This window comes from Leuciscus leuciscus (genome assembly GCF_965113295.1).
Source record: "Leuciscus leuciscus genome assembly, chromosome: 7".
NCBI lineage: Eukaryota > Metazoa > Chordata > Actinopteri > Cypriniformes > Leuciscidae > Leuciscus > Leuciscus leuciscus.
The window spans coordinates 35348323-35371170 of NC_138731.1; the positions used below are offsets into that span (position 1 = coordinate 35348323).

The 22848-nt window shown below is 42.4% G+C and overlaps 1 protein-coding gene across 3 annotated transcripts in view; it reads left to right on the plus strand.

Annotated features, from left to right (window-relative positions):
- Positions 1–22848, plus strand: part of cacnb4a (calcium channel, voltage-dependent, beta 4a subunit) — a 42972-nt gene that overhangs the window by 9380 nt on the left and 10744 nt on the right. For all 3 annotated transcript variants that reach the window (XM_082174926.1, XM_082174927.1, XM_082174928.1), the window contains 3 exons: positions 16867–16983; positions 17682–17804; positions 17913–18040. In XM_082174926.1, the coding sequence (XP_082031052.1) occupies positions 16867–16983; positions 17682–17804; positions 17913–18040 (368 nt within the window). The remainder of the gene's footprint in view (positions 1–16866; positions 16984–17681; positions 17805–17912; positions 18041–22848) is intronic.

Genomic DNA, 22848 nt, shown 5'->3' on the forward strand with positions numbered 1-22848 from the left:
ACACCGACCATTTCGAAGAATAGAGTCGTCTTGTAGACGGAGCTCTAGCCTGCGTGATCGTGTTTAATACTCCTTTAGGGAGTCCAACATGTACCCGTTGATGGCCCAGACATGAAGGGACCATAGTTCCGGGTGAGGATGCCAGATCGAGCCGCGGGCCTGTGAGAGGAGATCTAAAATTCTTGACAGTGAGCGTTTTCTTGAGACGCAAACAGGTCCACTTCCGCTCTGCCAAATTTCTTCCACAGCAGATGGACTGTCTGTGGGTGTAGAGACCACTCGCCTGCCGGAACATTGTTCCTGGACAGTCTGTCCGGTCCTATATTCAAGATCCCTGGCACGTGCGCTGCTCTGAGCGAGCGCAGGTTGCACTGAGCCCATACCAGGAGGCGTTCTGCCAGCCTGTACAGTTTCTCGGATCTGATGCCGCCCTGGCGATTTATGTAGGACACCACAGACATGTTGTCCGAACGGACCAAGACGTGGTGACCTTTTATTTGGGGACAAAAACGCGTCAGCGCGTTGTCTACTGCCAGCATTTCGAGGCAGTTTATGTGCAGGAGCTTCTCCCGTTCTGACCATTGGCCGAAGAACGGTCTGCCCTCGAGCAGCGCTCCCCATCCCGAGGCGGACGCGTCCGTGGACACCACTTTCACCCTCGAGGAAGTCCCCAGGCTTACACCTGATTGGTACCAGTCGTTCGCTTTCCAGGGTTTCAGAGCTGTGACGCACTTCTGATTGACCCTGAGGCGAAGCAAACCGGGTGCCCACGCTTCGCGTGGGACTCGCGCTTTCAGCCAAAACTGCAGCGGGCGCATGCGGAGCAGGCCCAGCTGGAGCACTGACGATGCTGAGGCCATGAGACCTAGCATCTTCTGAAATCTCTTGAGCGGGACAGACGCGCCGCAGCGAAAAGAGTTCGCTGTGCGTCGAATGTCTACCGCGCGCTGCTGTGATAGTCGCGCTATCATGGATAGTGAGTCCAGTTCTGTGCCCAGGAAAGATATTTTCTGACTGGGTGACAGGGAGCTCTTCGCCCAATTGACACTCAGACCCAAATCCTCGAGGTGATCGAGTAAAATGGTTGTGTGTTCTATGAGCACTGCGCGAGATTGCGCTAGAATCAGCCAATCGTCCAAATAGTTCAGCACTCGCATGCCTCTCATTCTGAGGGGTGCGAGCGCCGCATCCATGCACTTCGTAAATGTACGGGGTGCCAGGGACAAACCGAACGGCAGGACTGTGTACTGATATGCCTGGCCCTCGAAGGCGAATCTCAAATATCGCCTGTGACGTGACGCTATCTGTATTTGAAAATACGCGTCTTTCAGATCTATTGACACAAACCAATCTCCTTGGCGAATCTGCACAAGGATTTGCCTGGTCGTGAGCATCCTGAACTGTCGCTTCACAAGCACTTTGTTCAGTTGCCTTAGATCTAGTATGGGTCTGAGACCCCCGTCTTTTTTCGGTACCAGGAAGTATCTGCTGTATAGCCCTCCTTCGCTCTGAACTTGAGAGAGAGGCTCTATGGCCCCTTTGCTCAATAGTTTCGTCACTTCGGCTCGAAGTAGATGTGCTACTTCTGTTTTTACCGTGGTCTCGACGCGCGCCACATAGCGGCGAGGGCGTCGGCGAAACTGCAGCGAATAGCCTCTTTCTATAATGTTCAGCACCCACTTCGAAACCCCGGGTAGCTTTGCCCATGCGTCTGCATGGATAGCTAGGGGTTGAATACGAAGCGCGCTCCGCTCGCTCAGCGATGGAGAAGCTTCGGCGTGCTGTAACACAAGCATGGCGCTCGTGACATTTGAGGCATGGGGCGCGCTGATGACAGCGGGCAGATTGCCCGCGCTCGACTCCTCTGCGGTGGTTAACCGCGAGGGGGAGGGCTGGGCGGTTCCCGTGGGAACTGTCATGTCTATGTGTGGATGTGGGCGCGGGACAGCGGGCACATTTATCACACCGAAAGCATCGTTCGCTTGAGTGAAGCGAGAGCACGTTGGTTTCGTTTTTACAGAAACCGTGAGACATGCATAACGTGGTGTTAGTGGGCACTGGGTAGTGGGCACGTTCACCATGTTTGAAGCGCAACCGATCTGAGTCGGTTTTATGTGCGCGAGCCCTGTGTGACAGGCTGTGCTTGTGTGTAGGGATGGGCACTGGGCAGTGGGCATTCTTACTACACATGAAACACCATCGGCCGTGGCCGGGACACCAGAAAATACACTCTTTTGGGGATTTATCTGGGTAGCCGTGAAAACGGCATTTGTGTGCAGGCAAGCGGGTGACAGAACCGACTTGTTGGCTGCAGAAAACACTGGAACAGTCACATTTGCTGGAACTGGACGAGCGAATAGCTTTGGTGTGAGTCCGGCCGCAGCGGGACTGGAACACCGTCGTTTTCCTAGCTGTGCTAGGACGACTTCGGGGCCTCGGGCTTCACCGTGATCCTAGGTCGCGAGCCACGTCCTGCGGGGCGGCGACCGGATGAGCGGGAGCGCGGTCTCGCGCTTCTGGCCTGGCGGCGCTGTGAAGTGGAGGCAGTGGACGGTGGCTGTGGCTGTGAGCTCTGAGCAGACGGTTTCGCACGGCCTGCTGCAGAGCTGGAGCGCTTCGGGAGGAAGTGCTTCATAGCCTGAGACGCTTTCTGTACCTCTGCGAATCTCTCCGCGAAGTCCTTGACGGAGGATCCAAAGAGGCCTGTGGCGGAAAGCGGGGCGTCGAGGAACGCGGTGCGTTCAGACTCGGCCATTTCCGAGAGCGTCAGCCAAAGATGTCTCTCAGACACGGTGAGAGAAGCCATAGTCCGTCCAACGGCTTGTGCTGCGGACTTAGTAGCACGAAGAGCGAGGTCCGTGGCACTCCTTAAAGGAGAAGTTCACTTTTGAAAAAACTTTTGCTGATAATTTACTCACCCCCATGTCATCCAAGATGTCCATGTCTTTCTTTCTTCAGTCGAAAAGAAATTAAGGTTTTTGATGAAAACATTCCAGGATTTTTCCACATATTATGGATTCCATTGGGACCCAAACGGTTCAAGGTCCAAATGACAGTTTCATTGCCGCTTCAAAGGGCTTTAAACGATACCAGACGATGAATAAGGGTCTTATCTAGCGAAACGATCGGTCATTTCAAAAATAAAATAAAAAGTTGACGTTTTATAAGCACAAATGTTCGCCTTGCTCTGTTCTGTGATGCGCGTTCGTGACGTCACGTAATACGCAATTACGTTGAAAAGGTCAAGTTTGATGTGTTTACAAATGTGCGGAAGGAGGACCATATAAACATTTTCAAATGTATTTGTGTCAGTTTATCGTTTAAAATGCCCATTTCGTGTGCGCATCCTGAGTGTTTTAATATTAAAAAGCCAAAAAGAACATTTTCTTCAATTTTTCAAGCGTGACCTTTTCAACGTAATTGCGTATTACGTGACGTCACGAACGCGCATCACAGAACAGAGCAAGCCGAACATTTGTGCTTATAAAACGTCAACTTTTTATTTTATTTTTGAAATGACCGATCGTTTCGCTAGATAAGACCCTTATTCATCGTCTGGTATCGTTTAAAGCCCTTTGAAGCGGCAATGAAACTGTCATTTGGACCTTGAACCGTTTGGGTCCCAATGGAATCCATAATATGTGAAAAAATCCTGGAATGTTTTCATCAAAAACCTTAATTTCTTTTCGACTGAAGAAAGAAAGACATGGACATCTTGGATGACATGGGGGTGAGTAAATTATCAGCAAAAGTTTTTTTAAAAGTGAACTTCTCCTTTAAGTCCGGCACGCAGATCGCGTCGGGTCCTTCCTCATCCAGCTTACGGAGGAGATCGGCCTGGAAGATCTGGAGCGTTGCCATGGTGTGCAACGCTGACGCAGCTTGCCCGGCGGCGGAGAAAGCGCGGCGGAGCAGGCTTGACGTCGTGCGGCAAGCTTTAGAGGGTAGGGCCGGCTTAGCGCGCCGTCCAGCGGAGGGCGGGCATAAGTGGGCCGCTATCGCCTCTTCAACCGGCGGCAGCGAAAGGTATCCTTTGTTCTTGGCATCGTCAACGGCGGAGAATGCCAAAGAAACAGCAGGACGCACTCTAGCCGAATAGGGGGCGTTCCAGGACTTGGCGACTTCTTCGTGTAACTCAGGAAGAAAAGGCGCCGGTCTGGACGCAGGCGAAGCGCGCTCCCCAGGCAGGAAAAATCCATCCAGCCGGTTGTGAGCGGGCTGCTCAGGCGAAGACCACTCGAGGCCGAGGCTCGCCGCGGCCTGTGCGAGTACTCGCATGAGTTCCGTCTCAATGGAAGCTCTCTTGCCTGACGACGTGCGGGCAGGGGGTGCGGGGTCCTCAGAGCCCGCCCAATCCTCACTGCCTGACGCCAGGATAGAGCAGGAATCATCCTCTCCCAGCAGGGCTTCCTCATTCGCGATGTCAACGGAAGCGGCGGCAGACGGCGGCCGCTGTCCGTCAGGAAGCGATACAGACGAAGCCGGGGAAGCAAGCGGGCGAACCGGCGAGCTTTGGCGGCTGAGGGAGGGTTCCGGGGCCCGCTGGGCACGGCGCTTTTTACGGCGCGACGCCGCGGCGGGCGGGGGAGCAGTCTCGGTGAAGACGGCTAGGCGAGTCCTCAGAGTCGCCATTACCATCAGCTCGCAGTGAGGGCATCCGCTGTCAGCGAGCGCGAGAGCTGCATGTTCCTCACCCAGGCAGGAAACGCAAATCACGTGGCGGTCCCCGTCGCTGAGTGTGGCTCTGCACGAGCCGCAGGAAGGCATCTTGAAAAAGACGCTAGCTCTTTTAGAATGTGTGTCGCGGCGGCGACACACACACACAAATACAGAGTAATAAAGAGAAGGATATAAGCGCCGGAAAGCGCAGCAGGAAGGCAGGAAGGCGGCGCCGCCAGCGACTTCAGTGACTCGTCCCGCTGAAGGTGCTCTCTCTCGACGGCGCGGCTTCTAATCCAGCTCCAGCGATGCGTGTGCTTCGCTTGAAGGATGAAAAATCAGATAATAGCTGCCTGCGAGCGATATTTATAGGCCTAGACCACGCCCATTTCGGCGGGACGTGACGCAGCGGGCGCGAAGTGCCCTGATTGGGTCTGACGTCACGCCAGGCCTCGCTCGATAGGCTGCTGCAGTTGCCGCAGAGCAGCCAATAGGCGCGCGAGCTGTCTCGCCTATGTCTGCATTGCTGCTGCAACGCGTTTTGCATTATTACAAAATTAAGGATAATTTTTGGCTTCAATATCTCGCGGAAAAGGATTTTCCCCTAGCGTAAGATATCTTACGCAGTACGAGAGACCTCTCGTAAGAGAACTGGAGAATGTGATGCAGCCAAAATTGTCAGTAGCAGTGTTTAGCCTTACATGTTCGAACCCTTACATGAGTCGGACACTGATGGAGAGACTCATAGAAGTTACAACATAGAAGTTACAACATTTAGAATGCAACTGTGCGTTTCTGAATGGTTAGTGGATAAAATGATGTAGTTGTTTTGGAGTTAAGTTGAATCAACTTATTGATTAGCATGTACTGTTGTTTATCTAAAAATCTTCCAGAAACAAATTTTGTGCAAATTCAGTGTTGAACTGACCCTCATTTGTGAAGCAGTCCGGCGTAAAATGATTTGCGCAAATATATAACACTTTAATGGCTTTCTACGTCACATTTTCTTCATTAATGAAATTCAACCACGGTGTCCTCAGTGACTCAGATGCCCGGAGTCTATGGAGACTCTATGATAATTGGCTCATTTTCCCATTAATGTATAAATTATTATTATTATTATTATGTGGCTAGTATTATTATTAAATTAATATTGAGACCTACAATCCATTTGCCTTCCCTAATTTCTTGACGGCATCACACATTATGCGACACTGATACGCACGTATGAGGATGGATCGCTCCTCAATGAATTTTTTTAAATAAACGACTACAAAACTACATCCCACAACATTTTATTGCAAGGTGATCTATTGAAAAATCAAGAGTCAAGAGTGTTTGTTATAAAAGTGACTCATCATTCTTATAGCCTTGTTGTTTAAGTCAAGATGAAAACGGCTCATCAGCATTTTGTGTTGTTTCCATTGCACATTAACAAAATGACACTAATAACACTAAAACAATACAATTACAAGCTAATAATAATCACTAAAATGATATAGGTCTAATCAGTCTTTAGGTTCGAACACAGCACAAATCAGTGATCTGTGAAAATCAAAAGCAGCTTCAAACACCGACTTAAAAAACACCTTCTTTAATTTTTTCGCTGTCATATGGTCCACAAGAGAAAAATTAAGCTAAATTAAGATGTTATAGCTTACCGGGTATGAATCGGGGTTGGAACAACATGAGGATGAGTAATTACTGTAATTACTGACAGAATTTCATTTTTGGGTGAACTAACCCTTTAAATTATGAAAAAAAAAAAAAGATGAATATGTTGTGTATTTACATTTGTGGGGCCGTTTAGGTGTGTCACCTGTTTAAACTAGTGTCTGACTGTCTAACAGCCTCACAAAAATTTAGCTGAAATTCAGAATTGGACACTTTGTCTTGAACGCAGCGTTGTCGGTGTTATAACATTCCATTTTACCAAATACATTCTGTTAAGCTTTCGTTATTCTGTGGCTCTTAGAAGGAGATCTGTATGATTTACCTCCACTCACCTAACTGATAAAGTGCTCTAACATTGTTAAAGGACAAGTTCGCAAGTTCATTTTATTAAAAGCCCATCTTGTCAGCTATGAATTACCCCTATAAGCTCTGTTTATTAGGCAGCAGGTGTTCACACAATATACCAATGGGGATCCAATCAAGAGGCTCCAATTACGTTTGTCTCCAGTCCTTTCCATAAGTAATAAAATATTTAGAAGTCAAAAATCCTCAGACAATCTATCTATCTATCGATTCCCTACTTTGAAACACAGAGAGGCTGTTTAATTTGTGTGGAGGACAATTTAATACCCTGCAGCAAGTATTTTCTCTGGAATTATATGGTGCAGAAATATCATGGAAATTATGTAATTAGAATGAAATGATGACAAAGTAGCACAGATCTGGTGGCCTCTGATGATCTTAATATAGCCTTGTGGTCTAATTGTGTCTGCCTCTCTTTCCTCCTCTTTCCTTACAGCTTATGAATATTAAAGGTAATGGAGGGTTCAAGCGGGTACTATTCATTGCGTGTAATTATTTCATGTATCCTGTTTTTTGCACCATTGTTAGCCTAACCAGAACCACACTGTTATATTTGGAATTGTTTTCTAATAAAATCAACTGCATAAGTTTCAATCTATCGGATCAGACATAATCTCATACTTGCAGTTAAAGTGTAAGTGATTGTTCTTTCAGTATAGTTTTAAGATAAATGTTTTTGAGAAGAACAGATGATAGTGATTGTTCTTTTGAAACAATTCTTTTGACGGTATTGTTAACTAAATTGGACTGAATCAACAAGGGCAGTTTGTGTTTTGAATTAACACTGTTAAAGGGACTTTCATTGAATGAATTTTCTTTAAAAAAAATATCTTCTTTTGTGTTCCACAGAAGAATGAAATGCAAACATGATTGGTATAACATGAGTAAATAAGTGAAATTCTCCTTACATAACTCACTCTCTCAATCAGTGAACCATGCTGTCTCAAAATGAAATGAAAATCAGGCGTACTATGTTTCTAGAACTAGTAATGTCTGGCTCTGCAAGTGTTCACAACTAGTTCACAAATTGGACTGAACAACGAACGGACAAGTTCAGTGTGCAGTGAGTCTCTGACTCGATTCCACTTTTGGGTTGCAAGTTGCAACCCACCAGTTGAGAGCCACTGATTTAAAGATCAGTTTAGTCAGATACGAGAAGAACCTTTCATGGCTTACTATGTGATACAAAGCTTTCATCATCTCTTTTTATGGTTAAGTATTTGCTTTCATCAGATGTGGCCCTAAATGGTAGTGATCTCATGCTGTGTTGTGGAGAGATTTATCTGTAATAATTACCCACTGCGCTTGCCTGCATTGGTCCTTCAGCTCTCATGATTCATCTTCATATCTGCTCACTGGAGGATGCTTTTTCACTGACCGTTTAATCTGCTTTTGTTTTTAAAGAAATGCAGGGCAAGGATCTACTGGGCTTTCTGGGCCCCAAATGCTCTCAGACCCACTGGCATCACAGTAAAATGTTCACAACGTGCAATCTCTGAAGATAAGCAGAACGTGTGGCTTGACAAACCCAAGCCCACACACTTGACGTGGTTAGATAATGGTGTACGTATTGAGGCAGAGTACATGAATGCTGCATGTGGTTCAGCTGTCGTTTGGGTGTGTGGGTTTGTTTATCTACTCTGTGGTTTAGGGACAAATTTGTCCCCAGATGTTAGCTCAAATCGTCCGTAAAAATAATTGTTTTGTTATAATAAAGAGTACTAAGTACACATTAACTTGCAGAACTCAAAACCATGTCCACGGTCAGAAGAGACCAGCTGTTGAAACCAAGATGCAAAAATGGTGGTGGAAAATATTTTCTCTGGGGCAAAAAAACAACAAAAAAACAATTCCTTTAAATCATTGCAACTGGAGAAGTATTTGTATATATTGTATGCAGTACTTTAGAATCGTTTTCTTTTTACTTGCGGACCATTCATGTCTACTTCAGCTGTTGGAACCACAAGTTAATAGATTTCGCTATGTGATAATAAATAAATATCAGCTGGATCATTTATAAAACTGTCTTGATACTAAGTAGGTTTTGATAGTCGAGGCACAGAAATAATTTCCGTGGGCATTCATACTAAACCGAGTGTTTGAGTTAGAAATTCTAATGTGCCTCTGGACATTCTCATATGAAGGTATTTAATCTGTCCCTTAAGCATGTGTATTCGAAATGATTCATTCTGATGTATCAAGTTGGAGATCAGTATACATTTTCGGTATTATTTGCATATATTTATTGTTATTTATAAATTCTATATATATCTATGTACATAGAATTTATATTTTGCACATCTAAGGCTGTTGCAGTGGACTGCAAAAAAGATTGAGCTATGTGCCCAATCCTGTTCCTGGAGATCTACCTTCCTGCAAAGTTCAACACTGATCAAACACAACTGAACCAGATAATTAATATCTTCAGGAGCACTTGATAATTACAGAGAAGTGTGTTGGATCAGGGTTGGATCTGAATGCTGCGGGTACTTCTCGAGGGACAGGATTGGGCTCTCCTGAGCTTAAGTCTTCGGCTACGTCCGAAAACTTAGCCAGCTGGCATGTTGCCTCGCTGCCTTATCAGGGTACTGACTTTGTAGGCAGCGTTTGTGCACGAAGGTAGGCTACTTCATGAATCTGATTTTGGACAGACTTCTGAGGCAGCATAACGGTTAAATTATCTAAGGCAAAATAGAACAAGCTTTGGTGGAAACTAAGTAAAGCTCTCTTATGAGTTTGACTTGAACAGGTCAGTCGACTGAATCATGCATTCAGGAAATAGAAATATGTTTTTATGCTTAAGCATCTTCAAGCATCTTTAAAACTCACTTGTTAAACTTCCACATTTTTTTGTTTTTAAAGCTACACTGTGTAATTTTTTTTGTTGATTCTTAGCAAAAAACACTTAGTTCTTTCAAAAATATATGTGCTCATTAATGTATATTTACTTCTTTCAAGTAATAAAGTATTCTCGCAAGTTTATAATCTGCCATTGAAAGTACATACTTGTTAGGGGTTCGAATGCCGGTCGCCATGTTGCCCCTCCATCTTGAAACTACATTAGCCAAAGAGGGACATACCTGTAAATTCAAGCTTCGCCTTTCGCGCTTTACACTCAGTGACACAGAGACGAATGCGAGGGGGAGATTACTCGCGACTGCCGGCAGATTTGAAAGATTGCTGATGGAGGATCACGCCTATTTTCGAGGACATGTAGCAGAGTCGCCAAGGAAGTGAAAGAGAATTAAAACGTCAACGCGACAGGCAAATCAGCAAGACCAAAGTCAATATTGGAGTAACTTTTCCCAGATGGAAAGAGCTCATGAGGAGCAAAGATTTTAAAACGGACGCCGAAGTTGCCTGCTTTCTTCTCGGCAGGTAATCCAGCCTATTTGTGTAAATTCGAAGTTTTATAGTTGCTTGTCTAACCATAGCATGGTTGTGCATAACGCCAGAATGACCTCTAGTATAACTTGCGTTACTTTTCCTCACGTCAATGGTGAAAAAGTATTGTTTACCTTGTAACATAAATCTGTGCTGCGACGGATCACAGGTGATAGTTTTAAAGGCGCAATTGGACGAAGTCGAACTGGAAGCCATGTTAATCTTGGAATAATACGGCCACCGTAGGAGTTAAAACATCCTCGAAATTGAAAGGAACAGAAACTAATATTCACTGGGTAGTCATATACAATTTCACCGCTAGATGGGGGAAAATATCACACAGTGTAGCTTTAAAGGTAGGGTAGGCAATTTCGGAGAGGCTAGCAACAGCAAGCTAGCTTTGAAATCATAAGATTCCCCTCCCTTCAGAGCATCTCCAAAGCCTCCTCCAAAACACATGAATGCACATAGCCAGAGAGAGGGCGTTAAATGACCTCATGTCTTAAAGCACATAACATTACAGTAATAATGAACGTAAACGACTTAAGGAGCTCTGACTTTTACCACCTGACTGCTGCAGATTCATTTCGGTGTTGATATTGTTGCCATAGTAACGCATAAATCCGAGTCTGAGGACGTCAACCGATCTGAGTAGAATGTCAAGGATTGCCATCTGTTAATTACGGTAATTGCGGCATGGCGTGAACGCAACATAAGCTCAGTGTTTTGGTTCAGGAGGAAATGTAAATGGTGGCTGCAGTTTGTTTCTGGAGCTCAGTGACTATCACGCATCTACAACACAACAGTCTACAACTGCATTGTCTTATGGAACATGTTGATGATGTGTGATGTCTGCGCGAGCAGGGTGTGTGGAGGTATGGAAATACATAGGTTGACAGACAGGTAGGACAACCTATCATTGAGTTTGGACCGATTGCAATGATTAGATGGACATTTTTTGGTCTTGAGACTTCCACAGAAGATATATTTACATTTTTTTATATTTATACCACTTTTATTATTGAATGCTATCAGGATGTGAAGAGAGTTTCAACCAGTATAACAAAAATTGTTTATGAAAAACTTTGTGTACCCTACCTTTAAGTGCATAATTTCTGTGCTAGTAGCACAAAATGGGACTTCAGTCTGATTGAGAGAACGGACAGGGCCAGAACACCGACAGTTTAAGGAAGACGAGGCAGACTGGATATATTATTTCAATACTTTAAAAACTGATAATTATAATGAAAGATCTGTAGGGTTAATAACTGTTCATTGCTTGAAGATGTTTGAAATATTTGATCTTAGGTTTAAGTCTGCTGCTGGCAGCCTGTTAAAGAGGAACTGTGCCATCATCTGCTGGGGAAATGTTTACATCCCGCACCCTGCCATCTCTCTCCATCCAACCAACCATCAGTAATGCTGAGTCGGCAACATAGAGGAAGCAAACCAGCTGGCCACGGGGTGTAATGTGTTTCAAAGTGAAATGATTGCCTGACTGCGGATTCTGTAAATGAATGCATATTGGTTTGGCTTGATCTTCATCTGCTAGCCAGCTCTGTCAGATCCTGCAGGCTCACCCAATCTTAAGGACAATTGGCTAATACTTTTATTTAAACACTTTACTTTTCGCTATTTAAACTGCATGTTTAAATGATTATATGCTTTTATCATTGAACACGTTAACATACACACCAATACGCTGATAACTACCAAAAATCTGTTTATTGAAATAACTCAATTTATCAGTTTACCTGCAAATCAGTAACCTGGCAATGCGTTTACAAGACTGTTTAAAAAATATATATATTTCAAAATGTCAGCGGGAAACTTGCAACTTGGAAACTCATTCTCCTCTCATATTTGAAGTACCACTTGTCTTTTGGCTGCACGAGATGAGAACACATTTTTTATATTTTTCACACACGTTGTCGGCTTATTAAGCATAATCAGTTTAAGAACATGCATGTAAACACACACACTGTTTGTTTTTTTCCTGACTCAATCAGATCAGACCTTGTGGCCTACCAGTTGAGATCCACTAAACTAGATAAAACAGTACTACTTGTGATGGACTTAAACTAAAGAACGTGTTTTTAAAAGTCATTGGGCATCAGCTAATTTTGAAGATTCAGACTGTTTGTGTTGCAGTATTAAACTGAATAGTTTGATGGCCCAGTGGTCCTGATGCCTGCTGAAGAATGAGAAGATGGAACGAGGTGTGGTGAGGATGAATCACAGGGGCTTTTCATCGAGAGCAGATGCAGAGCCTGTCACTTGACTCGCCTCAGTGCACATCGCCTTATGTAACACTGGTCACATGACTTTTCTGGCCATGGAGGTCCATGATCTAGTGTGATGGCCAATAGTGAGGGCAATGTGAAGACCAGGGTTGTGAGCTCCAAAATTTCAGTGTCAGTGATATATAATCATCAAGTGACCAGACCAAACCAGAGATCTATATCTACTGATGGATATGCTGTATTGCCAGTCGCAATACAGTTGCTTCCTTAGTTGCTAAGCTACTAAAAACAAAAGAATGATATCTTTTGTGCCTTTTCATCTGCTTCCTTCATCCCCCGCAGTGGTAGAGACATCTGTCATGGCACAAAAGTGAGTAACCATGAACCTGCAGAATTGATGAGATCATAGAGTTAAGGCAGGCTCACACTACATTACTTTTGGCTGGACTTTGCTGTCGCAGACAGATTTCCAAGATCTGTGACAAAATCCTCGGGTCATGGCCAAATCGGTGCTCGTTGCTCGTTTTCTGCACATATGACTTGGACAGCGAGCATGAGGGCTCTCTAATGTCTTACGTGAATTTGTGAGAAAACAATTTTCCGTTGTTGTTCCGCTTGGCCAAAGATCTTGTTTGTGCATTGTGTTGTGTAATATGAGCACTGTTAAGACAAGATGAGGACAGACGACAAGAAAACTTGTAGTGTGAGCACCATGTTACTTCATGTAATCTCATAGTTCTGTAGTGTGAGCTTGCCCTTAGATGGATGTCTCCATGTACCTTTAAGGGAGTACATGAATAGAATCAGTTTGCTGGAATGTTTGTGTGCTTGTGTGTGTGTGTGTTGGCATATGGGACTGGCGTTGCCTAGTCTTTCTTCTTTCTTCAGCCTTTTATCAGTTTGGGTCACACTCACCGGCCACTTTATTAGGTACACCTGTTCAACTGCTCGTTAATATCTGATCAGCCAATCACATAGTAGCAACTCAATGCATGTAGACATGGTCAAGAAGACAATCTGCTGAAGTTTAAACTGAGAAAGAAAGGTGATTTAAGTGACTATGAATTTGGCATGGTTGTTGGTGTCAGATGGGCTGGTCTGAGTGTTTCAGAAACTGCTGATCTACTGGGATTTTCATACACAACCATCTGGTCAGAAAAAGAGAAAATATCCAGTGAGCGGCAGGTCTGTGGGCGAAAATGCCTTGTTCTCTAAATGTCGAACCTTGAAGCAGACAGCCTACAGCGGCAGAAGACACCGGTTGCCTCTCCTGTCAGATAAGAACAGGAAACTGAGGCTACAATTCGCATGGGCTCACTAAAATTGGACAATAGAAGATTGGAAAAACATTGCTGGTCTGATGAGTCTCGGTTTCTGCTGCAACATTCAGATGGAAGGGTCAGAATTTAGTGTAAACAACATGAAAGCATGGATCCATTCTGCCTTGTATCAACGGTTCAGGCTGGAGGTGCTGCTGTTATGGTGTGGGGGATACAGCATGTTTTATATACATTGTGTGTGACATTGTGTGTGTGTGAGTGTGAGAGAGAGAGAGACCACGTAACCACACATTGCAAAGTTTCTGGATGCAAAATAATAGACCTGTCACTTTTTCTATGTAATGTCATACTTTGTTCCCTTTTCAAATCGTTCACTTGGTGACTTTTTACATTTAAATATAAAATGGTTCTAAGCTCATTTGTTTTATAATCTGTCCTGACAGTGATTATTTTTTATTTCATGAATAAATGGGATAAGATAATATTACAAACTGTTTCTTTGCATTTATTTTGGATTTTTTGTCAGTTCTGGGCTCGCAGTTCACATGGGTATAGGGTACTTTGTACTGTGTGCGTGTGGATGACCGTGTTCGTCCGCCACAACCGATGACCGTTTTTATCCCAGGAAAAACACTTAACATAATTTTGACAGTTTTGAAGATTTCAGTTTTTCTCTGTCAAAGAGACCAATGGCCAGATTTACTTAACTGGGAGCGTGAGAGCGCAATTCCGAGTGGAAAGTTCTGCTTGTGATCTACTTACAATGCACAAATTAAAGAACGCAGCCGGATCATTTCCATAGATCTTTGTCTGTCAGAAACTCCCATTTATGGTGTTCTGTTAGTCCATCATCTTTATTTTTTGCTCTAGATTAGGTTTGATGCAGAACAATCTCTCTGCAGCTTGGTGTTCCTGCGAGGGACAGTGTGTATTTTACAGCTCTTGTGATGGTAACAATATCAGACTACTTCAGCCAAGATGAAGACTCAGGAACCCACTCCAACACAGAAAAGATAGACATGGGCATCATCTGTCACACTGCATCAGGGGATACACTGATGTTATTTATCCTGACAGCTGTAAGACATTTTATGTAATATGTTGTAAGATAATATGACACATTAAGGAATACCACCTTCATTATTATTGTCCTTTTAAAGGATTTCATATTTTGACTGGAGCATAAAATACAATGGATACAACAACATGGATGCATGTATTGTATACAAAGGATATAACAATACATAATGAAATAAACTTCAATGTTTTTTTCTGTTATAAGTAATCGACACGTCAAAGATTCTGTAGATAGATTATAACAATCCTTTAATGGTATATACAGTAGTTGCTGGTGTTGGAGTAAAAGAAGTGCTTATAAAGAGAATACTAGTGGATTATATGATTAGTGGATATGTTCTTATGGGACACAACTCTATGGTTAATGAACCTTCAAGGCATATGTTGGCTTTGAGCACAATCTTTTGATTAGGAGATCAAAGCACATGTTGTTTTTGCAATTTTAATGTGTCTCAGTAAAGTGCCATTCTGTTTTTGACAGACTCCTCCATCTCACTTAACGTGGGGTTTAAATCTAAGATATTTCTTCTGAAGATGCATCTATTCTTATATCGGTTTGCAGTAGTTTCCTGCTGTTCAAGGAAAATAAAAGACCATTTATGTTGTGTAAGTTCAGATTTGATTAAGTAGTTCTCTTGGAGAAATAAAAAGACAATTAGTACTTACTATAAATTAATGTGAATAATAAAGCTAATAGCACGATGATTTGTTCTTGGAAGAATTTGATGATAAATGTTTGACTGCATATTTCAATCCCTGACTTGAAAATTCTTAGGACAGTTTGTGAGATCAGTAAGATAATTTTTTTCTCAGGAGGAACTTTTGAGAAGCAGATTTGCTCTCCATTTAGATAGTAAAGAGATCTTTTGGTGTTTTTTTTTTTTTACACATAGATTACTGTATAATCACTTGACCAAGATGTCATAGTTCTGACTCTGAGGTTGTCCACTTCAATAATTTTGCCTTTGCCTCTGATCTGGTCTTGTTCAGATCTGCACATGTTCAGTCGACTGTATTTCTCAGCTTTACAAACACTGTGAAGTCTGCATCAGACCTGTTTACTGCACTCTTAAAGGACTTGGTTTCATAAGTGTCACATCTGCCTTGTCGCCTGTTTGTGATAATATATGAAGCGTCTAAAAGAAATTCAACTTGTTATTCGTGATTTCATGTTCCTCACAATGCAAACTGGGAATTGCCTTTTTCTGTGCCTTGTCACAGAATATTAAGGTGGAATTCCTAGTGTTTTACTTGTATCATTTATCATTTCATAGATTTGTTTGTGGTTGGTAAGATTTATAGATGTTTTTAAAATAAGTATCTTATGCTCTGCTCACCAAGGCTGCAATTATTTAATCAAAAATACAACAAAAAACAGTAATATTATGAACAGTATTATTGACAGTAATACAGTCAATATTAGTACATTTTAAAATAACTGTTGAAATCATGATAAATCATTCTAATATGCTGATTTGGTGCTCAAGAAACATTACTTATTAATGAAAACTGTTGTGTTGCTTAATATTTGTGGAAATTTCATTATTCTTTGATGAATAGAAAGTTGATTTGCATTTGAACAGCATTTATTTGAAATAGAATGTCTTTTCTGTCACTTTTGATAAATTGAATGTGTCCTTGCTGAATAAAAGTATTGATTTCTTTTGAACATTAGTGTATGATAATTACAGTACTGTATTTTTTAATCAAACGGTCTGTTTTTTTATTTTGTGGTGGAAGAAATATTGCAGTGATACACAACTAAGTGCTCATTTATCTTACCCTTTTTATCTTACCCATCATTTAAACTCCCTCCCTATCCCATGAAGACATTCATGCTTACCACATTCTCCTTGATAATGTGTAATTTCACTATTACTGCTGCCTATATTCTTAAGGCTATCTGTGCTGTTAAGGTTTACATAACCTTTTTTCCAACCCTTAATCATGAGATATTAGTGAAACTATCAGCTTCTGCTTGATGCACTGCAATGAAAGTTATTTAAAACAAAACATTTCATTACAGACTAAACCTATTTAGATAAAATAATAAAATTACTGTGTGCATAGTATAATACTGTACATGTGTGTCAGTATTGACAAGCAAGAGCAAAGTAAGGGCTTCCTTTGTTTAGTGGATTTGTGGGAATAACAATACATTGATATGTATTCACATGTGTGTGCAGGGCTCCGCCGATTCCTACACTAGCAGACCGTCTGACTCAGATGTCTCTCTGGACGAGGAGCAGGGCGGCAGACAGGAGAAAGAACAGCAGGCCACCGTTCAGCTGGAGAGGGCAAAGGTCAGACTGTCTTAACCAGAGAGATATCTCTATTTATGCCTTTTTTATTTTTGAATTATCCAAATTGTTAAAGGGGCCCTGTTATTCTTTTTTTACATTTTCGGTTTTCTTTAGTGTGTAATGTTGAAAATATGAAAAAGGTCTGCTAAGTTACAAAGTCCACTCCAAAGGGAGTTATTCTATATATCAGTAAGCACTGTTTCTGGGACACCTCAATTGTAGTCTTAATTTTTCTTCCGGGAACGTTCACGTCACAATATCCCTCATTTTAATAATTCCCATCCAAAAAAAGGGGCAAGGCCTGGTTGAGTTGCGTAAGTTATGTGTTGAAACTCACGGTTGTGACTAATCGCAACACACTGGTCCAGCCGACCAATCGGAGCACATTGTGCTTTTCGGGAAGTAGGGGCTTTATTGTGGCAGGAAAATAGCGTTTCTGACAGACTGGGAAGAGAAGTGCTGCTACAATATAAAATATGTGATTTTTTTTTGTTTTTTTAACATTTATGAAAACCTATTCTAGTAGACCCCAAAAACAAAATCAACACTTTGAAAAAGGGCATAATATGTCATCTTTAAAATGTTTTCTGATGCAGTTAGTTTCTGTTATCTGGTTGCTGGATAGCCAAATTTGTAGTGATTAAAACAGCACTGTTATGCCATTCATCACTATGTGCTTTACTGTATATCTATCTCAGGCCAAGGCAGTGGCCTTCGCTGTGAGAACAAACGTCAGCTACTGTGGTGCCCTAGATGAGGATGTCCCTGTCGCTGGCACTGCCATTTCCTTTGATGCAAAAGACTTCCTTCACATCAAGGAGGTGACGAAGGCATTTATATAATGAGAGCCTGTCTAGCTGTCTTCACATAATAGAAAGTTTATAAATGGACTTTATACACATTCCTTTGTCCTCTCTGTATTTCCACAGAAGTACAACAACGACTGGTGGATTGGGCGACTGGTGAAGGAAGGTTGTGATATCGGTTTCATCCCCAGCCCCTTAAAACTGGAGAACATTCGCTTACAGCAGGAGCAAAAAAGGGGCCGCTTCCATGGGTAAGACTGGAGAACATGAGAGTAATGAGTGTTACACCAAGCCTTATAGGTGAAGTATGTCGTTTCTGCAACATTATTGACACCTAGCGGAAAAACAACCTTGCAAACAGCTCTTTCGTGTGTCACACCTCCCCCAACTCAAACATCACAAACAGCTCTTGGGGTGCAAAGACATGCATTATTGTCAGGGTTTTGGACAAGGGATGAGGCGAGGACTCAAGATGAGATATGGGCTTTATTTAACAATAAAAATAAAACAAAAACAAATAAAACTCCCCCGTGGGGGAAAACACGACTGGCAACTGGACTGGGCAGGGAAGGGCAGGAACAGGAAAGGCACCCAGGAAACACATTACAGGAACATTAGACAACGAGCTGGCACAGGACTGCAAACTCAAAGAGAATAAATAGGAAAGAAAATCAGGAGGGCCTACAAGGGAGAGCAGGTGGGGCAATCAATATTTAGATTTAGACAATAGACAGGAGAGCACATGGCACATAGAAACAAACATGACAAAAATAAGAGCACATTGCCAATCAACTCAATCACAAGCCACGTGCTCAAACAAAACAGGACAGGAACGCGCAGTCAACCGACTGTTTCCACACAAAACATGACAACATGAAAGCACGCGGCCGAAAATAAACACGAACGTGCTACACTGAACACAACACACACGGACAGAAGAGGGTACGGCCCGAGCGAACTCAAAACAGCATGCTGGAGCATGAATCTCCTAACACTGATTCCAAACCGAAACCAAACTAGACCAAAGTGGCGGGATCCGAACACCACGCTCCACACACAAAAAACAACTCACACAGACAGAAGAGATTTCCAATGTGTAGTTCCAAAAGCCAAATTCCAAGATGATTACAAATACCCTTGTACCTCGTCATTGTTTGATTCAGCGCTGTTCTATTTAGAACACAAGATAGGTATTCATGGGCCAACTAATTTTGGAATTGGTGCAATATGTCCTTTCATATACTCGTATATATTTATTTAAAGAAATGACACATAAACCCTTTGAATGAGATGCTGCATTCTCTTTTAACAGCAGTGATCAGCCGTGTTGAGTCACGCTGTAGTTCTCTCTGATAGTGTTTGAAGGACAAAGCCATTTATACTTCATTGCTGTTCTTTCCTTAACAAAGTAGGAAAAATAGTGTTTCTAAAATAAGGATCAAATAATAATAATTTACTTGCATTAAATATAACAGATGAAATGTTTACATTTATAGCATACACTATTCTAGCTGGCAACATCTTCATCTTGATACAGACTGCCAAAAATGTACCCAAAATTAGAATCAAAATGCAAAACTTGATTTGATCGTATTGCCACAAAATTTCACATAAAAATGTATAATATTATTATATTATATTATAATATAAAAAAGTAGTTATAGTTGGTATAATATACATTATAATTTACATTTATTCATTTAGCTGACGCTTTTATCCAAAGCGACTTACAATTGCTATATATGTCAGAGGTCGCACGCTTCTGGAGCAACTAGGGTTTAAGTGGGTAGGGGTAGAGTTTTTTTTTCCTGCTCAGCTACTGTTCGGACGCTCTTGCTTACTGCTCCGCGTTTTGCTCTATCGCTTTTACATTTTATCTCCTATTTTTTCTATATTTTATTTCCTTTATTTTATTTCCTTTTATCACCTAATTTTAACTTCAGCAAATCAGCACAGTGCTCATACGACAAAGTTTGGATTACTACAAAAACTGAGAATTCTTTTACCCGACCAGCTTACATACCGGGAAAGGAAAACACAACTGCCTACAAGGATAAGAGAAAATGCCTCTTCTGGAATCTACTTGCTGCACCAACTGCCACAGACTTTTACAAAGGATTGCAGTTCTAGAAACAAAGTTACTTACGGGACCACCAAACCAGACGGAGCACACAACAGAGCTTCGTCATGGACACCCTCAGCATACCGGTGAGTCCCATGAAACTAGTGCTCCTCGACAGGTAGAGAAACAAGCCGATCGACTTACTAATCGATGGCACAAACAGGGAGCTAAACCCAAAGGCACTCGAGACATCAGATTGTCACGAGCATCACATATTACCGCAGTAGCATCCTCTACCCCAGATACAGCTCTGACAAGGATTGCAAACACTGGTCTGCTACCACTGCCTATACATCTTGAGAACAGATTTGAAGTACTAATGAATGTAAATGAGGAATCCACAAATGTGATGAATGTGATCGAACACAGACTGAATAGGCCAGTAGCTAACACTGATGTTAACTGGCGCTCAAGGTCGAGCAGACAGCGGCACTCAGCTCAGAGCGCAGCCGAGCCCAGGACTCTGATAGTGGGGGACTCCATAATCAGAAACATTAGCACCAGGGATACAACTACGTGCTGCCTTCCACAAGCAACAACTTCTGATATAAACAGGGAACTTCAGAACATTCTGATGAAACATAAGACTGCTAATCGACTCATCATACATGTGGGGAAGAATGATATTCATAAAGAGCAGTCAGAACTCCTTAAGAAGGATTTCAATAAACTTTTTGAAACACTTAAAAGACTGAAAGTTCAAACATTCATCAGTGGACCACTACCAGCAAGAGGAACAAACAGGTTTTCACGATTGCTTGGGCTAAATACATGGCTGCAAAAAACCTGCAATATAAAAGCAGTGAACTTCATTGACAATTTCAATCTTTTCTGGAGTCAACGACAACTGTTTCATCGGGATGGCCATCACCCAAACAAACTTGGTTCAAGAGTGTTAAAGGACAATATCTACTTCTCCCTAAATCATCCTTCTGCAGTGTGTGCCAATCCACTCAATCTGAACGGCACACACACACCTGGACACAGTATGAATGACCACGGGACTTCACTTCAGCAGCAAAATGGACATGATAACACCACTCCGCCACAACAACCTCTGCTCACGGACACAATCTCAGCTGAGCCCTGCCCACAGAGCTCACCACAGACAGCCATATCAGAACTGCTTGAAGATTCAGCACCCAAGGACGACTTCCTGGAAAACAGCCAGGGAAGCCAGGACAGCATATTACAGCCTCCTATAACACCAGAGCAACAGCCCCTTTCACCAGACACTTTCTCCCTCTCCCCTGCAACGCCATTACTGTGCTTCTCACAGAAAATGGAAGAACTGGTGCATGCTGGAACCAGACTATCCCACTCTTTTGCTGCAAGCCCCCAGATACCAACTAAAAAAAAGACAGGCACCACTACCACCAAAGCCTGCGGGCCCAGCTCGCCCTCCCCCTCCTCCTGTGAGAGCTCTTCGGCCTCTGCCACAACGCCAGGGCCCACACCCTCCTCCTTCTGCTCGAGGTGAACCAAAAACAACTGATACCAGCTCTCAGTGATATGTGTCGGGTCCCCGTTTTGATAACAGTAACTTTCTCAAATGTTTACAAAACAAGCGGGAACCCAGTGTGCCTGTATCTTTCTCTATTGCTGTTCTATTACATGATAGAAAGTCTAAGGCCTTCAATAGCCGTACAGCAAACCCAACTAATCTGGTGCCTATTACACGTCAAACTAATATTGCTGTGGGGAAAAGTAAGTCTGTTAAGTTAGCTCTTTTAAACATTCGCTCACTTAAAAATAAATCACTTCTAGTCAACGACTTAATAACCACAAACAACCTGGATTTTATGCTTCTAAATGAAACCTGGCTAGTAGACAGCTGCAGTGCAACAATCCTCAATGAAACATCCCCTCCTAACTTTACTTTTATGAGTGTCTGCAGAGCTGTTAAGAGAGGTGGGGGTCTAGCTGCTCTTTTTAAAGATATCTATCAATGTAAGCAAATATCATTTGGGAATTACTTGTCTTTCGAATATCTGGGTATTGTGTTAAAAGGTGCTCCACGCATTTTACTTTTCATTATTTACAGGCCTCCAAAATACTCTCCAGCCTTTGCTGAGGACTTTACAGAACTGTTATCAACAATTACCTCAGAGTTTGACTGTTTTGCCATTGCTGGAGATTTTAACATCCATATAGATAATGCAGAAAACAATATGGCCAAAGAAATCAAAACTGTTTTAAAAACTTTTGATCTGACTCAGCATGTACATGGACCCACACACAATCATGGACACACTTTAGATTTACTTATCAGTAAGGGTCTAAACATTTCATCGATTGTTATTAAGGATGTAGCACTGTCTGATCATTTCTGTATTTTCTTTGATATATTGATCTCTCCTGCCACTGAAGCTAGATCTGTGTCTGTCAAGAAGAGATGCTTAAATGAGAACACTAGTGTCCTATTTATGAAGGCTATATCCTTAACACCAAGCATATCTGCAGACTCTGTTGATTTTCTCCTTGATTCTTTTAACTCAAAAGTTAAAGGTGTAATTGATGATATTGCTCCTGTGAAAGTCAGGAAGAAGAGTGGCAGACAAAAGGCACCTTGGAGAAACTCAACAGCAGTGCAAAATATGAAAAGACAATGCAGAAAAGCAGAGCGCATGTGGCGGAAGACAAAACTTGTAGTCCATTATAACATCTACAAAGACAGCCTTCATGCTTTCAATATGGAACTAGGCAAAGCTAGACAGACTTTCTTCTCAAATATTATAAACAGTAATTTAAACAACACACGCACTCTTTTTGCTACTGTAGAGAGACTGACAAACCCCCCAAGCCAGATTCCCAGTGAAATGCTCTCAGACAGCAAGTGCAGTGAGTTTGCTTCTTTCTTCTCTGACAAAATCAATAATATCAGAAAGGTGATCAGCACATCCTTGACTTGCGCTGGGGTCAGACAGATCAAACCAC